Source organism: Corylus avellana, chromosome 2 (genome assembly GCF_965113065.1).
Source record: "Corylus avellana chromosome 2, dhCorAvel1.hap1.2, whole genome shotgun sequence".
Classification (NCBI taxonomy): domain Eukaryota; kingdom Viridiplantae; phylum Streptophyta; class Magnoliopsida; order Fagales; family Betulaceae; genus Corylus; species Corylus avellana.
In genome coordinates, this window is record NC_142491.1 from 12432388 (window position 1) to 12448914 (window position 16527).

Consider the following 16527-nt stretch of genomic DNA (forward strand, 5'->3'; position numbering starts at 1 on the left):
GACAAAATAATAATGTCAAACGTTAATTGAATAATCTTAAGTACCAAGTTTGATAAATTTTTAAACCAAAGTAAGCGTTTGATAAAAGCCTAGTAATATGGGTTTTAACCCTTATTTATATTCTAATACTCACTACTCACCAATCTTTTTTCTTTTTGTTACTAAATTAAAGACAAAAATATGGTTTTTAATACTTCTCTTTTTAAAACACACGGTAGTAAGTAGCAATATGTGAAGGCAGTGACAATATCCTGATGATTGTGATGAATGATTTAGCTCGCTCCTTTAATTTTTTGAATAGAATTTAGTCAAATGAACTAGTAACGTCAAACGTCAATCGAATAATCTCAAGTACTAGGTTCAAAAGTTTTTTAAACCGAAGGAAGCATTTGATAGAAGCCTAAACCACAAGTACTAATAAGAAATTTAATCCTTACTCATATTCTAATACTCACCATGATCACCAAACCAGGCTTTTCCTTTCGAGAAATGCTAAATATCTCAAATATTTGTTTAAAAAGTTAATTCTTAAATGATGTGTCATAATTCCATGAGTTTGGTGACACATTTATCAAAATAATAAATCTCATGAGATAGTGATACATCATTTGAAAACCAACTTTTGTAAATAAAATTTGAAATGTGTATCACTTTTCTTTCCTTTTTAGTTGTCAAATTTCAGACAAACAAAAAGGTAGGAATAATAAAAAAAAAAAAAGATTTAAAAAAAAAAAAGAAGAAAGGTACGACTTTTTTTTTTCTTCTTCTTTATTTCTTTTCTTTTATCGGGCTTTTTCTTTTTAAAGCATGTTGTGAATGATTCAAAACATTAAAGATTTATTTAAAGAAAAAATAAAAATAAAGATTGTGGACCATTCCAATATATAGCACCCCCAGAAATGGTCTCCCAATGGGGCTAGTTGGACCTACAAATTATGACATTATCAAAAACCACATCCATTGAATCAGACAACAACCTTCATCGATATGATTAATTAAACCAACATCAATTATTTGTGTGAGAGAAAGAAAATCTATTCAATCCAACACCATCTTCATCAAGTTGTGCCAAAAAAATATATAATTATAATAATAATTATTATTATTATTATTATTAACTGTCTTATCGCTATTCCTTGGATGACATAACGTGGGCACCAGAAATTTTGGCTCCAGGAAAAAAATAAATAAAAGATAAAGTTAAATAAGAAAAAGAGTTGTTTATTTTCAACTTGCTTGGATCACACCTGTGTCAATGTGACAATGATAGTAAACTGGAACTTGTGGCCATGCACTGGTTTTTTTTTATTCTTTTAAGTATCCGACTGCCTATGTAGATTTGCTTATAATATTCAAATAAATGGTTTGCACCCCCAAAGGTGCCTCGGTGGCCGCCCCCATGCCATCTCTTGCCCTTTCTTTATTTTTTATTATTAAATTTTTAATTTCTTTAGTTTTATATATTATATATATTTACAATATATATTTTTATTTTTATTATGTGTGTGACATCAAGTGTCGTAATTTTATTAGCTTGACGTGATATACTAACCAATATGTTAACTCAATAGACAAAATTGATTGTATAGAGTAAATTGTTTTTGTGGCATACATGAACCTTAACAATCTCAGAATTTATTTTAATACTACATAGAGTTAATTATAAATCAAGTAAATCATAAATACCATTTTTTTTTTTCCTGTTCTGTTTGAACTTAAAAGAAGGCATTTTTATCCTTTTGAGTTGCAAAAGGGTGACGTAAAGAAATTGCAACTCAAATAGAAGATTGAAGGGACATTGCAAAAATCAAAACACGAGTAATGCGATATACAACACTACTATCTCGGTATGCTAACGTGACATTATCAATTCAACATTTTTTTTTTTCTTTCAACAATGGCCGATCTAATAATAGAAAGATATCGATAATTGGACAGAAAATAAGTAAATGTAATTTTTCCATAATATATTTAAAAAATAAAAAATAAAAAAAATAAAAAAAAAAATAAAAAAACTCAAAACCTGGGCTGATGCATGGCCTCCTAGTGATGAGAAATACTTGGTATCAATATTTTGCACATATTTTTTTTTTTCATATCATCTTACAAATCAACTATTAGATTTGTTAACGTATGTGGACTCCACATAAATAAATAGTGGACCCTATAAACTTAATGGTTGAATTTATAAAAAAATATGAGCAAAATATTGACACTAGTCATCTCTCTTTCTAGCCCCCTGATCCGTCCTTGCTGCAAGAGCTAGTGGTCCTTCCCTACAATCAATATAGAGTAATGATTTATATAACACTGGCGTGCATGAAAAGTGTGTACGCCAGTGTTGTAATATATATATATATATATATATATATACACTGTTTAAATAATATTTTAATTATATTTTATAATATTATAACACTGGCGTGCACATTGTTCATGGACGCCAATGTTATATAAATCACAAATGATCAAATATAAGATGAAAAGATGATTAATAGGGAAAATATAAAAGAATATAATATTTTTTTTTAAATAAAAAGTTATTTAGTCAATTGAGCTTACTAGTCAACAAGCCAGTCGAGTGCCTTACATTTATAGACTATAGTCAACTCTCTACCTTATCTCCTCACGTGCAGGCACTGTTTTTTTGGTCTTTAAATATCCCCCGAAGGTTGCCAAACAAGATTATTTGATAATAATTAGGTTGAGACAAACAGCCAAACAGGTCACTATAAGAAGTTGATTTCACGAAGGTTCATAAATTGGTATTAATTTAGACTTGTGGTCCTACTGCCTTTGCACGTATTTTGCATTAACCGATCTCTTCCAAACGTAAAATTTCAACGTACCCTTCATCACCTGTATCATAAGCTTAGCCATGTCGGCCGGACCACATGGTACTTTTTTCTCCATTGGTGAAGTCATAAGCTTCAAACTGAGATCATAGGATCAGGCTTAATTTAGTTTATATACATATAACTTATTAATTAAAATAATGTTTTTGAGATATTCTCGTACGTACGGTGAAACTTTAGTTTATTTTTTGTTTTGGAGGCTTGGAAGTGTGTATACAAGGTTGCCCCTTCCAAGTTTAATATTAATTTTGTTAGGTTTATGTGTTGGCAAATCGATGTCAAAATATATACGAAGATCGAACCTCGTTTGATTGAAGGTGATTATATCGCAATGTTTCGCACTTTTTACAGAATATTTTGATCAAGATATTTTTGAAAATAGATAATTTGTTGGAGTATGTATAAAAAAAATACAGTAGCTAAAGTAAAAATTTATACTTTTTTACTAGCTATTTTTGACTACTTTTGCTGAAGATACTCTTAACTCTTCATATGAATGATAATCTTCGTTAGATGTAGACTCAGCCGATTGAACTACCTCTGCTACTTCTTGGGGACAATTTCACAATAGTCTTAAAATCATTACCATTATTTTTAATTAAAGCATCAAATTTTATCACTCCAACATACAAAATAATGACATGCAACAAACTAAAAAATTAAAAATATTCTATAGACACATTTAACTAAATATAATGTTTAAAATCTTCGTAATAAAGTCACTTTAAATAAATCTAATTAAAGATAAATTTGTACGTTGAAATACATTCAAGCTATTTAGGGTATACTTGTTAATGAATTTGAAGGAATTTTTTTGTTTTTACTTTGAAACATGTTCTGCTGCAACATAAAATAAAAGAAAATTGAAAAACTTCACAAAACCTCTTAAACTTTTATGTGTTTTGAAATTACCCTACGAAGTTCATAAATTCTCAATTTTTTTGCGATGCCCCCCATTCGTTAGGATTTTTTGTTAAATATTTTCAAAATTCGTTAGGATTTTTTGTTAAATATTTTCAAAATTTTCAGAATACTTATATATATATATATATATATATATATATATATAGAAAAATAAAATAAAAAATTTTAAAGATTCAGGTGTAGGTATTTTTTTAAATTTCGTTAAATCCTAACGAATGCCTAATCTTTGCAATTTTTTATAAAAATATTTTGAAACAATTGAAAATATTTAACAAAAAATCATAATGAACGAGGACATTGCAAAAAAATAAAAAGTTCAATACCTTAAATTAAGAATAGTTAAACTTTAAAAAATAATTTTAAGACGTTTGAAAATTCAAACAAACTTTTTTAAAGTTATAAAAAACAAAAAAATAATAATAATAAAAAAAAATGGAAGCAGAAAACTTTAGGCTTATTCACGCTTTGGCCTTCATGAATACGGCACAATAATTGGCGGGCGATTGAATGATCTGAGGAAGGACAAAAAAGGTGAAAAGAAAGGAAACTTCACTCCCTGCCCTACATGTGTATATCCACCAAAGAGAATGTAATTTGTCATCATCTTTCCAAATAATGTCTTGGTTGATTATCTCCATTCAATCCAAAATCCCACCCTCATCACATAATTTGAACAGACAAATAATCACCACAAGAGAAAATCTTTTTTCCTTTTTAAATATTCAATTATTTTGTTAATGGGTGTGATGGTTACCATTCTTCTGTTCTTTCCTTCCTCTTCAGGTCACCCATCCAATCCCAAGTCTCTTCCACTTCTTAGACGTGATCTCATTGGAAAATTTTCCCATTGCTTGGTTGTAGAGGCCCCAGCAGACCATTTTCCAACTTTCGTAGGAGAATTTTGGCATTGTGGGGCAATTTCTTATTACATGAATGGGACAATCATTGTTTGTTTGAATTGTAATCGACGCGTAATTGGCTAGAGATCGAGGAACTCGGCAAGAAGATAGCCTTGTAGCTTAAGTTGTTTGAGCACTTATTTCAACAAGTAAACTCTGTCTTCTCTCAGTAAGGGCCCGGGAATGCGATAAATTAATCTCAATCCTATGATAGTTACCTTTAATTCAAACTACTAAGAAATTTATTCTCACTGTCATCTCATATTAACATTTTTGTCACTAACCTACCTCTCCAAATGTTAACTTGAAGGAATTCTAAAATTCCAATCAACTGTTCATTTTTCTTCAATGACTAACCAAAAAAGACGTTAGAATTGTTATGTTAACATTATGAAATAATTGCAAAATACAAATGTGATTTTTAGCGTTACTTGAACTCAAATAAATGAGAAATGTTATATATATACCATATTTTTATGAAATTTCGTCTCACTGTCACCTCCTATTAACATTTTCATCACTGACCCACCCCCCAGGTGTTAACTCGAAGGAATTCAAAAATTCCAATCAACTATTTGTTTTTTCTTCAATGACTAACCCAAAAAGACATTAGAACTGTCATGTTAACATTATGAATAATTGCAAAATGCAAATGTGATTTTTAGCGTTACTTGAACTCAAATAAATGAGAAATGTTATATATATACCATATTTTTATGAAATTTCTTCTCATTGTCACCTCATATTAACATTGTTTATTTTTTCTTTAATGACTAACCAAAAAAGACGTTAGAATTGTCATGTTAACATTATAAAATAATTGCAAAATACAAATGTGATTTTTAGCGTTACTTGAACTCAAATAAATGAGAAATGTTATATATATACCATATTTTTATGAAATTTCTTCTCATTGTCACCTCATATTAACATTGTTTATTTTTTCTTTAATGACTAACCAAAAAAGACGTTAGAATTGTCATGTTAACATTATAAAATAATTGCAAAATACAAATGTGATTTTTAGCGTTACTTGAACTCAAATAAATGAGAAATGACTGAAATGTTATATATATACCATATTTTTATCATACAACTATTTCACAATACTAGCTTGATAATCTCAACCAACTCTAATATATATATATGTAATAAGAACCGATCGAAAGGCTAGTTGAAACTACTATGTTAACATTATAATATAATTATGAAATATAAATGTAATTTTCAACGTTACTCCAAATAAATATATATGTGGCTCTGTTTTGAGTCTTTTGACAGTTCTAGAATTGGATCAAATTTTGGACCATTTCATAGTCCTAGTGGAGGCAGGTTAATTTTTTTCTTTTTCCATTTTCTTCGAGCCCAAGAAAAGTAGAAAAATTAAATAATGTAGTCAAAATGGCTGCGTTTAATCTACTTTTTGAACAAAGAATATTGTGGAAAACCAAAAATAAAAACAAACAAAAAATAAATAGTAGCTTGCAATAGATAAACCATTAATTTACAGTCAACCCACCTATGCATCTGCTTGGATAATTCTGAACCAGATACACCTTTTTGTGTTTGGATTAAGAAATTCTTCCCAACTCTCTCTGCCTGCCAACAGCATCCACAACAAAGATTCATAGTTGGAAACAAACAACCCTCAAGTCCCATCATCTTTTAAGGCTCTTATTTTTATTTAAAATCCCACTATCTTCAAATTAATGCATCAGGGAATAAAAGTCAACGGCTACATTTGTTATTTATCTGCAAATACATGCACCTTGGAAATAAGACAACTTGGGAATGCTGAGAAGCCTTCACTGGATCAGCCTGAAGAAGTTCAGAGCAACCATTAAGGATCGGCCGTCCCCATTTGAAGCCATCCCCAAGATCAGGGGTTCCTAGTTTCCCCCTCCTCAATGAACAGTTGTGCATGACCCGACAATGTCAGATTAAGAAAATTATATTTATAATTTTGTCTGAGAAAAATTTCCAGAGTCAAGCATTCTAGTCATTTCTCTTTAGTTTAAGAAGGATAATATTGTTATTTCATTGTTTTTGATAATATTATCATCTTGAATATGACTCTGGTTCCTCTCAATTTCAAACGGAGAAGATCCTCCCATTTTGAACATCTTAACCCGAATTGGTTTGGTCAAGTTTTGAAAAATAAAAAAGAGGGTAAAAAATTGAATATTAATTTAGTTGGCGACATTTGAAAAATGTGTGGTTTGTGGGGTTTATAAATAAAAATTCATCAAGTAAAATTTTGAGAAGTGTTTTTGAAAAATAAAAAATTGAAGAGTACTCTTAAAATAAAAGAAAGTAATAATAATATATATAAAAAAAAAAAACAATTGCTCAATAGTGGTCATTGCCCAGCGACAGCCTCCATGGTGTCTTTGCTAAACGGTTTTGGCGGTTATTGCAAGGCCATCGAAAATTCACAATGGCTTGGTGATGATGTTGGAAGTTCGCAACGACCTAGTGAGGCTGTCATAAATTTATGGTGGTCATTGTGGGACCATTGTGGGGGCATGTTGGAAGTTCACAAAGACCATAACAAGGCCGGCCATAAGTTCGCGGTAACCATTGTGGGGCCGCTAGAAGTTCATAATAACCAGCGTTGGGGTTACTGAAGTTTATGATAGCCATCACAAAATTGTCGAAAGTTCACAACAGTCATCGTGGGGATGCCATAATTTCATGACAGCCATCGTAGGGCTACTGAAAGTTTATGGCGATCATTGCAAAATTGCCAGAAGTTTATGACCCCGTGGCGGAATATCTTATTATTGTTAGTGTTATTTGAAAATAAATAGATTAGTTTTCAAGTAAAAAAATCCTCTTCAAATATTGATAGCGCAGAAAAACTTTGAAAACTTGGAAGGGACAGCTCAAAAGAAACCCATCATTTCTAGAAAGGTCAAAATTACGGGCGTGATCCCCCATAAATGGCTTCAAACATGAAACAACCAACAACTTGGTATTATTTGAATTTGGCTTCATCCTTAATTCTGCCAAAACCTTTGCCGTTTGCGGGGTTGGGGATAACGACTAGAAAAATTCAAACTTTCTTTTTTTCTTTAAGAAATATGGAAACTATATTTTATATATTATTTTTCTCTCTCTCTCTCTCTCTCTCTCTCTTTCCCAACATTCAAAACGCTCACATGCAGGCCGAAACTAGAATTTCAGGAATGAGGACAAAATTTTAAAAAATAAATAAAAATTAAGAGATAAATAATTAATTTTTTAATATTTTTGAAAGTGCTGTGAATTTCCGCCCCTCAAAACACTCCAACGGACCTGCGCCGTAGGGGGAGGGCTGGTTTCAAAATTTCAAATTGTCCTTTCATTTTATTGATAATTTTAATATATATATAAAAAAAATATTTGACAAATATACCTCAGGTATTTAAGAGATATAAATGACCAAATCAAATGAGATACTCGTTTTAAATAAAAACTCTCTGACACCCTGTTTGGTAATTGACTAATCAAAGTTAATTTTTTTTTTTTTTTAAAAAAAAAAACTCTTTAATATTATTAGTTTTTATATCATATCAAATAGATTTTTATTACCATCTAAAAATTTTTTTTTTTTGTTTTTTAAAATTTTTTCATATGAAAAATTCTAAATTTCTAAACCAAAAATTACGTAGCCAAACGGGGCTCAATTCTCATACCGATTTGGTTTAGGTACTGTCAAAAAAACAAAAACTACAAAAATTAAGTGATCGTGTTTTTTTAACTGTTCAAATTTATTTTTGGCACATTTTTTTTTTAAATTGAAATTAAATTTAGATTACTTAAAAACACCACAGCATTTAAATTGTATATATATATATAGCATTTATGTCAAATCCTCCCATAAATGCAAGACTTCTACATTCAAGGGCCATAGGTCATTTACCCCACTTCACATTTAAATCTAAACAGACTAAACCTACCTCCACGCCACCCCTCCTCTCCCCTTCCCCTTTCCCTAGCCCACCAGGGCCACCACTCACATTCCAACCAATCCAAACCCTAGCTTGCATTAAATATCATCTAAAGTTTATGTTCTTTGGGAACTTCAAATGGTCACCAAGAATCTTTACTAACAACCACAAATATTTACGTTTTTAAATACGCACGATTCTAAAATCGTAAAAGTAAAAACTCTTTTTCACAAATATCATCAAATGAGTAGCGTAAAAAAAAAAAAAAAAAAAATTAACAAATCATTTTAATCACAAAAAACTCAAAACGTCTTTCATCCTCAGTAACTTTTATTTTTACTTTTTTCACATATGGAAAGAGCTAAACTAAAAAAAAGTTAGAGAAATGGGGTTCAAACTCACCATAAGCGTGAGAAGTTAAAAGTAGAAGTAAAAAATAAAAAATTTAAAGAAACTTGGAAGATATATATCAAAATACCAAAATTTATAATTATTTGTAGTGACTTTTTGGGTGGATATATCGAGACATTCAAACTTTGGAATAAATTATGGAATAATAAAAGGAGAAAAGTGAGATGGAATTATGGTACTCGCCGGTTACGTTCATTTGTTAGCTTATCATCGTTCCACTTGTCCATGCCCACGTTTTCCACGTCACAAATCGGTCGCCATGAGCCGGCAGTACACCTGAATTTCCCACTCTCGCGACTCCGCCAATTTTCCAACACATACATTAATTATTTGGAAAGTACCCTCATTTTTCTCTTAATATATATATATATATATGTACCTACGCACATATAAATCCCCGACGTCGTTCCGTTTCTGCAGTGTTTCTTCATTGGAAAACACGAAAGAGGGAGACAGAGAGAACAATCAAAAGGCCAAAAAAACAGAAAAAATTGAAACCCAAGTCTGTGACAAATGCAGGTGACAGCACGGCTACGTGATGTCACGCGGGCCTGAGATCCCAGCTGGGCTTCGACGACGAGGGTGAAGACGACGAAGGGAAAGACGAGTTTATGAAATTTCCAGGTATGGGCGGGTCGAGCCCCACCGCGGCTGCTGCGGCGGCGGGCGCTGGAGGCGTGAATGGTAGCGTCGGCGGGAGCTGCTGCGATATGAGCTTGAGGTGCTGGTGCAGGTGGCGCTGCAGGGAGCACCCCCACTGCAAGCACCGCTTGCTGTCGTCTGGGTTGCTTTTCTTCTTGGGTTGCTTTGTGCTGTACGGATCGCTTGCTACGCTCTACGCGTGGCTCGTGTTCACGCCGCCTGTGCGTCCTCCGGCCATGGCGGGATCGATGCTCGGGTGCCAAGAGGACAATGAGGGGTCCTGGTCCGTGGGTGTGTTCTACGGGGACTCTCCTTTTTCTCTCAAGTCCATCGAAACGGTGCGTTTTTTTGTTCGTTTCCTTGCCTGCCTCAGTTTTCTATTTCTGTCCTCCCAAGAGTAGTTGATTTTCTTGTGTCTGGGAAATAGGTGATTTTGGTTGATATCGTTTAATTCGTTGCTGGCTTTTGGTGCTTGCTATCAAAAATAAGAAGCGGTGGATTTTTCCTTCTTTGCTTGCCTCTCTTTTCTATTTCATTTAGACAAAGAAAAAAAAAAATTCAAAAATGGTTGACTTTCTTGTTTTTGATAAATGGGTAATTTTTTTTTTTCAAGGTTCATTTTTTAATGAGGATCTTCTATTATTTGTTTTGGCTGCTGGGTTTTGGGGTTTTATATTTTCGGTCTTCTTTGTGATGTGGGAAATCGTGGGTGTGTGTTGGATTATGGAATTGAGGTAGGTTTGATAAGTGGGGTCGGGGAATTGCGTGCAGATGAATGTTTGGAAGGATGAGAGTGCAGCGTGGCCGGTCGCTAACCCTGTTTTGACCTGTGCTTCGGTTTCTGATGCCGGCTTCCCTAGCAATTTTGTTGCTGATCCTTTTCTTTATGTTCAGGTACTAATTCTTTCTGTTATTTTGGATTTTCTTTATTTTTTTTGGAGGTTCACTTTCACTTTCACTTTTTTTTTCTCTCTCTTTGTTGAGGTTTTGTTTATTTATTGTTTTCTTGGAAATGGTTGAGTGATGTGTTATGACATGGGTGCAAGTGGGCTAATGTTTGTTTAGTGATTGAAGGCACAGGTAAAGAAATTCAATATTTTTATGTGAGTGTGCACGATCTTTATGAGTATATGATCATCTTTCACTCTTAATTTGGCACGAAATTTGAGTTTGTAAAGTTTGAGATTTTGAATTTGCATTAGCTTGTGATTTGTGGGCTCTATTGCTTGCGAATTTGTTTAATAAACTGTTTTAGGGGATTTTATCCGTAACAGATTTTGTTTGTGAGGGTTCTCAGCGGGAAAGAAAGGATAATCACATGGTCACTCTGTTTAATGTTTGTTTTGCTCTGAAAATTGATCGTTTGGTCAAATTCACAAGCCTTTGCCACGAGCATGGCAATAATCTGTCTTCTGTTATAAGATTTTAAATGCTTGTGCAGTGGTGCAGAAATGTTTATTGTTTATGATGACCTTTGAAATCTCTGGCAACTAAATTGTTACAGTTCACTTGGTAACTTGTTGAGGCTCCCTGGGATTTAAGGTTGACTAAGCTAGTTTGTAAATTCACGGAATTCTGATGTATTTTGCTCTTATGTGTACCCAGTCACAAGGTATAAAATGATGGTAGAAAACTTCAAAAACAGTTTAGAGGGAGAAAGAGAATAATATAATGCGTAATTTACCCAGGCAAGGCCTCTTTAATCTGACATCAATAATTGTGAGTATAGGAGTCATTTTATAAACAATGAAAGTATAAATACATCTTTTGGCTATAAATAATGAAAATACATGTTATGGATCAAGCTCCTCAGTATTTATGCAGATCTTTTGGCTTGTCTTCAAAATTACAGATTGATGGTGGATGAGAGGACAACAAAATATTTATTTTTTACAACTTGTTTTTTTTTTTTTTTGGTGTCAACTTGCAGCTCACTCATCAAATTGACCATGAATAGGCGTTCTTATTTAATTTTTACAATTTGTTTTTTTTTTTTTTTTGTGTGTCAACTTGCAGTTCACTTTTTAAATTGATCATGAATAGGCGTTCTTTTCTTACAACCTAACTTGTAAATTTAAAACTACTGAACCTCTTAGGGGTTTTCTTCTTTTGGTTGCTTTTCAAAAGACTTTTGACAATTGAATCCTAGAAATTAAAATTTGGTTTGTTGTCAAATCATAGTAGGTTTTGTAAAACAACAGTCTTTGTCGCAACAGAGTTTTTAATTCTTCTTGTATTGATTATGATGCTTACTTTTTGAGGTATGTTTTCATTGAATTATGTCTCAATCTCTCTGGAAGATACTAAAGACTTTGAGGATAAAAGTGGTTGGAAAGGTCAAATATATTCGAATAGTGAGACCACAGGTTTGGAGGTTGTAGATTAGCGTCTTAGTGTGTAACAGGCTTTTGGGTCAAAAATTGTTTGAAAAATCATAAAAGACATAATCTCTCTCTGTGTCTCTTCCCTAGCCATTGATTCTTGCACTGTCTATGCATTATTAGCCGTCATTAGGAATAAATTGCTTTAAGCTTCTAGTAGAAAGAGTAGAACAACAAAGGATGAATTGGCTGAAATTCTTGGAGTTACTAACAAAAGTTTGAAGGTTCAGTTATGGTATGCACAAATTTGTGATCAAAGAGTTGTTAACTGGTGTATTGTAGGGGAAGATAATCAAAAGGAAATAAGAGAAATGTGAGTCGCACAATAAATGGACATTGAACATTGAAATGTGAGTCGCACAATAAAAGAGTTGTTAACTTATTTTGTATGGCAGCCAATAAATGGACATTGAATATTTTGGATGCTACTTGGTATGTGTTGATCTGCTGAATGAGATCCATGGTAATAGAATTGTAAATTTTATAAGTGAATTGTAAGGTTTATAATTTTCTACTGATACCAACCCTTCCTAAATTCAGACTATACTTTGTTCTCATTAGACATAGCAGTGGGAGAGAAGGAACGGCTAAGTGAGTTGGAATTAGTCTTGAAAATAAAATGCTTTTTTGGTCAATTTAAAGCCTGGTTTTATATATATATATATATTTTGGGGGCAGTGTACACACTTATTCAGTGTATTATTTTGTTACGCTTATTAGGATACTTTCAACCAAATATGTCTTTTGTTATTAGTTTTTTGGGAAATATTGACAGAACCTCATTTTGCTGTGTTTATGAAATAATGACCCATTTTCCAATTTCCAAAATTTGATACACTTTACGATCATTTTAAATCCAAGACCTCTATCCATTTTTTTTACCCAATAAATAATAAAATTGGTATAAAATATACAATTGTGCCTCTTAACTGAAAAAATACAATAAGCGACAAAAGAAAAGGAAAGAAGAGATTTGGTAACCCAGCCATTATGGTGGTTGGGGACCACCTAGCCTCAGTAGCTGGACGTGACCCAGTCCTTGGTAATGAAAATCCCAATTTTTTGATAGGAGGGCATAATTGTATTTTCGTATAATTTTTGTTATTTATTTTATGGAAAAATAGAGAGGTTTTCGATTTAAAATGATCCTAAATTCAGGTATCAAAATTTCCTTTTGTTTTAGATACATCTTATTTGATTACTGGCTTTGCTACTGGTGTTGACTTTGTGTAATTTAGTTGTTGCTGGACCATACTTGAGATGTTTTCAAGGAGCCACATTTAAATTTGGTGTATAATAATAAGCTAATGTGGGTTATCAGTCAAGCCCACTAGCAAACTGCATGTGTTTTCAATATGTTCAACAGTGATTTTTTCTTCTCACTAAAGAACTTCATAGTTGCTCAGATCTTTTTGGCCATAAATAGTTGCTGCAGATGAAACAAATGTATTTGCAGTTATCAAGATTGTTGGCATGAACTAAAAATGTTTTTGGGAAGCTGGTTTACAGTTTCTGTTGTTTCATACTTTAACTCGAAGGGAGTGGACGCATTAGTATCTATTAAGCACTACATGTGTATTTTCCCGGCTTGGGCAAGTATCTAGGATGCTGAATTTCTTCCTTGTTTCTTTCTTTGGAAAAATTAACTTAATCATCCTGTTCAATTATTCTGGGATCACATTTCAGGGTGAAATACTTTACCTCTTCTATGAAACCAAGAATTCAATCACTATGCAAGGAGATATTGGAGTCGCAAAAAGTACAGATAAGGGAGCATCGTGGCAAGAAGTAGGCATTGCCTTGGATGAGGACTGGCATGTCTCTTATCCATTTGTCTTCGACTACCTTGGCCAAGTAAGACTTCAATTACTATTATGCACCCACATGCACACATAAAATAATTACTGAAACATTCTTAGGCACCTTATAACCTCGTCCTACTCCAATTACAAGCTAAATGGATTAATGAATAATGTTCCACCTATGAGATCAACATGTCAAAATCCTTAACAATCTGATTGTACCCCAAAGACTAGATTGCCGTTTTGGAAGTCCTTGGGATAGTTTATGAGTCCAATTCCATGGCCCATTCATTGCAAGACATTGAAATAATTGCATGGCCCGAATGTTTCAGTGAAAGATTCATACATTGATTGCATTGCCTCATTTTTCTTATTGTTTCTCACAGATTTATATGATGCCTGAGAGTAGTGAGAAAGGGGAACTACGTCTTTACCGTGCACTCAACTTTCCTTTGCAATGGACACTGGATAAGGTCATCATGAAAAAACCCCTTGTTGATTCCTTCATCATCAATTATGATGAGAAGTATTGGCTTTTTGGCTCAGATCATAGTGGTTTTGGTGCCAGCAAGAATGGACAGCTGGAGATCTGGTATAGTAGCTCACCTTTTGGTCCTTGGAAACCACACAAGAAGAACCCTATATATAATGCTGACAAGAGCTTGGGGGCTCGAAATGGAGGGAGACCCTTTTTCTACAATGGAAACCTTTATCGTGTTGGTCAAGACTGCGGTGAAACATATGGGAGACGAGTGCGCATCTTCAAGGTAGAAGTTCTTACAGATGATGAATTTAAAGAAGTTGAAGTGCCCTTAGGCTTTGTAGAGCCTAATAAAGGCCGTAATGCTTGGAATGGCGATCGGTATCATCACCTTGATGTGCAGCAGCTTAGTACTGGTGAATGGATTGGGGTTATGGATGGGGACCGCGTACCATCTGGAGACCCATCCTGGCGGTTCGTTCTTGGTTGTGCTTCAGTTGCAGTTGTTGCTGTACTTGTTGTGCTGCTTGGTGTGCTACTTGGAGCTGTGAAGTGTATTATTCCCCTGAAATGGTGCATCCATGACTTGGGAAAGAGAAGTGATGCTTTCTTGGCCTGGGAAAGATCAAATATGTTTTCTTCCAAAGTGAGGCGGTTTTGCAGCCGCCTAAACAGAGTTCCTTCTTTTCTCCGAGGATGGATAAAACCGAATACCTGTGCCGGAAGACTAGTTGTCGTGATAATATTTACATTTGGGGTTGCACTAATGTGCACGGGGGTTAAATACATCTATGGGGGCAACGGTGCTGAAGAATCTTACCTTTGGAAAGGTCACTACTCACAGTTCACATTATTAACAATGACGTATGATGCTAGGCTCTGGAATTTAAAAATGTATGTGAAGCATTACTCAAGGTGTTCTTCAGTGCGAGAAATTGTGGTGGTGTGGAACAAGGGGATTCCTCCAGAGCTGAGTGATCTGGACTCAGCAGTGCCAGTTAGGATCAGAGTAGAGAAAGAGAACTCACTGAATAATCGGTTCAAATTAGATTCCTTGATAAAGACCCGTGCTGTTCTTGAGCTTGACGATGACATTATGATGGCTTGCGATGATATTGAGCGGGGTTTTAGGGTATGGCGTCAGTACCCAGATCGTATTGTTGGGTTCTACCCCCGGCTCATTGATGGAAGTCCATTGAAGTATAGGGGTGAGAAATATGCCCGAAGACGAAAGGGGTATAACATGGTTCTTACAGGAGCAGCTTTCATTGATAGTCAAGCAGCCTTCAAGATGTACTGGGGTGAGGCAGCCAAGCAAGGGAGGGAACTGGTGGATAAGTATTTTAACTGCGAGGACGTGCTACTAAATTTCTTGTATGCAAATGCAAGCTCATCCAGGACTGTAGAATATGTAAGACCAGCATGGGCAATAGATACATCAAAGTTATCTGGTGCAGCCATTAGCCGAAACACCAAAGTGCATTACCAGGTAAGAAGCAACTGTCTTCTCAAATTTTCGGAGATGTATGGAACTTTGGCAGGCCGGAAGTGGGAATTCGATGGGCGGAAGGATGGTTGGGATCAATAGGGACAAATGAATCTTGGCACCAGGCACCAGCTCACTGACTCTTCCTTTCTCTTATTTTGTATCAATTTTTGTTACTCCCGTCATCTTTTTCCCCTGTTGTGAATTGTGTTGGGGGGAAATTTCAGGTTTCAATAGCTTTTGTTTGCAAAATGTATATTGGTTTTGTCATAGTTTTTTTTATTTTAACCCCCTTGCTCTTTTCTTTCTTTTTTTGTTTCACCTTTTTTGCTTTTGAGAAATTGATTAAATATGGGTCCATTGGAAAAAATGTGTTTGTCTTCACTCTTCCCATTGAATTACTTGATAGAATTCTATGGAATGCCTAGTGATGTTTGAGAAGATAAAAAATATTGGTTCTGTGGTGGTACTCTTCAAATACATGAAATGAAGTATTTCAATGCATCATACTTTTCATTTGGGGTGGTACTCTTCTAAAATGGTTTTTGGGTTCAAGGTATGTGAGGGTTGTTTTTTGTTTTTGATTTAAGAAAGTGAAAAGGTTTGATATAAAGGTAAAAACCATTTTTGTGGTATAGGGTTTTTTTAATAGTAATGCTACATACCATATTAATATTCTACTATGCTCATGTGAAAATGTTAATTCACCATTAC

The 16527-nt window shown here is 33.8% G+C and overlaps 1 protein-coding gene across 1 annotated transcript; it reads left to right on the forward strand.

Moving 5' to 3' along the window:
• The first annotated feature begins 9416 nt into the window (after positions 1 to 9416).
• On the forward strand, positions 9417 to 16120 carry LOC132162234 (glycosyltransferase family protein 47). Its single transcript, XM_059572499.2, has 4 exons — positions 9417 to 10001; positions 10435 to 10557; positions 13731 to 13898; positions 14233 to 16120. The coding sequence occupies exons 1-4, from the start codon at positions 9633 to 9635 to the stop codon at positions 15913 to 15915; spliced, it is 2343 nt and encodes a 780-aa protein (XP_059428482.1). The 5' UTR covers positions 9417 to 9632; the 3' UTR covers positions 15916 to 16120.
• The last annotated feature ends 407 nt before the right edge of the window (positions 16121 to 16527 follow it).

What these genes read in the sequence shown, in the direction of transcription:
- LOC132162234 (XM_059572499.2), top strand. Translation starts at nt 9,633, where the DNA reads ATGAAATTTCCAGGTATGGGCGGGTCGAGCCCCACCGCGGCTGCTGCG. An exon ending in ATCCTTTTCTTTATGTTCAG is followed by an intron (nt 10,558 to 13,730) that starts GTACTAATTCTT and finishes ATCACATTTCAG; the next exon opens with GGTGAAATACTTTACCTCTT. An exon ending in TCTTCGACTACCTTGGCCAA is followed by an intron (nt 13,899 to 14,232) that starts GTAAGACTTCAA and finishes TGTTTCTCACAG; the next exon opens with ATTTATATGATGCCTGAGAG.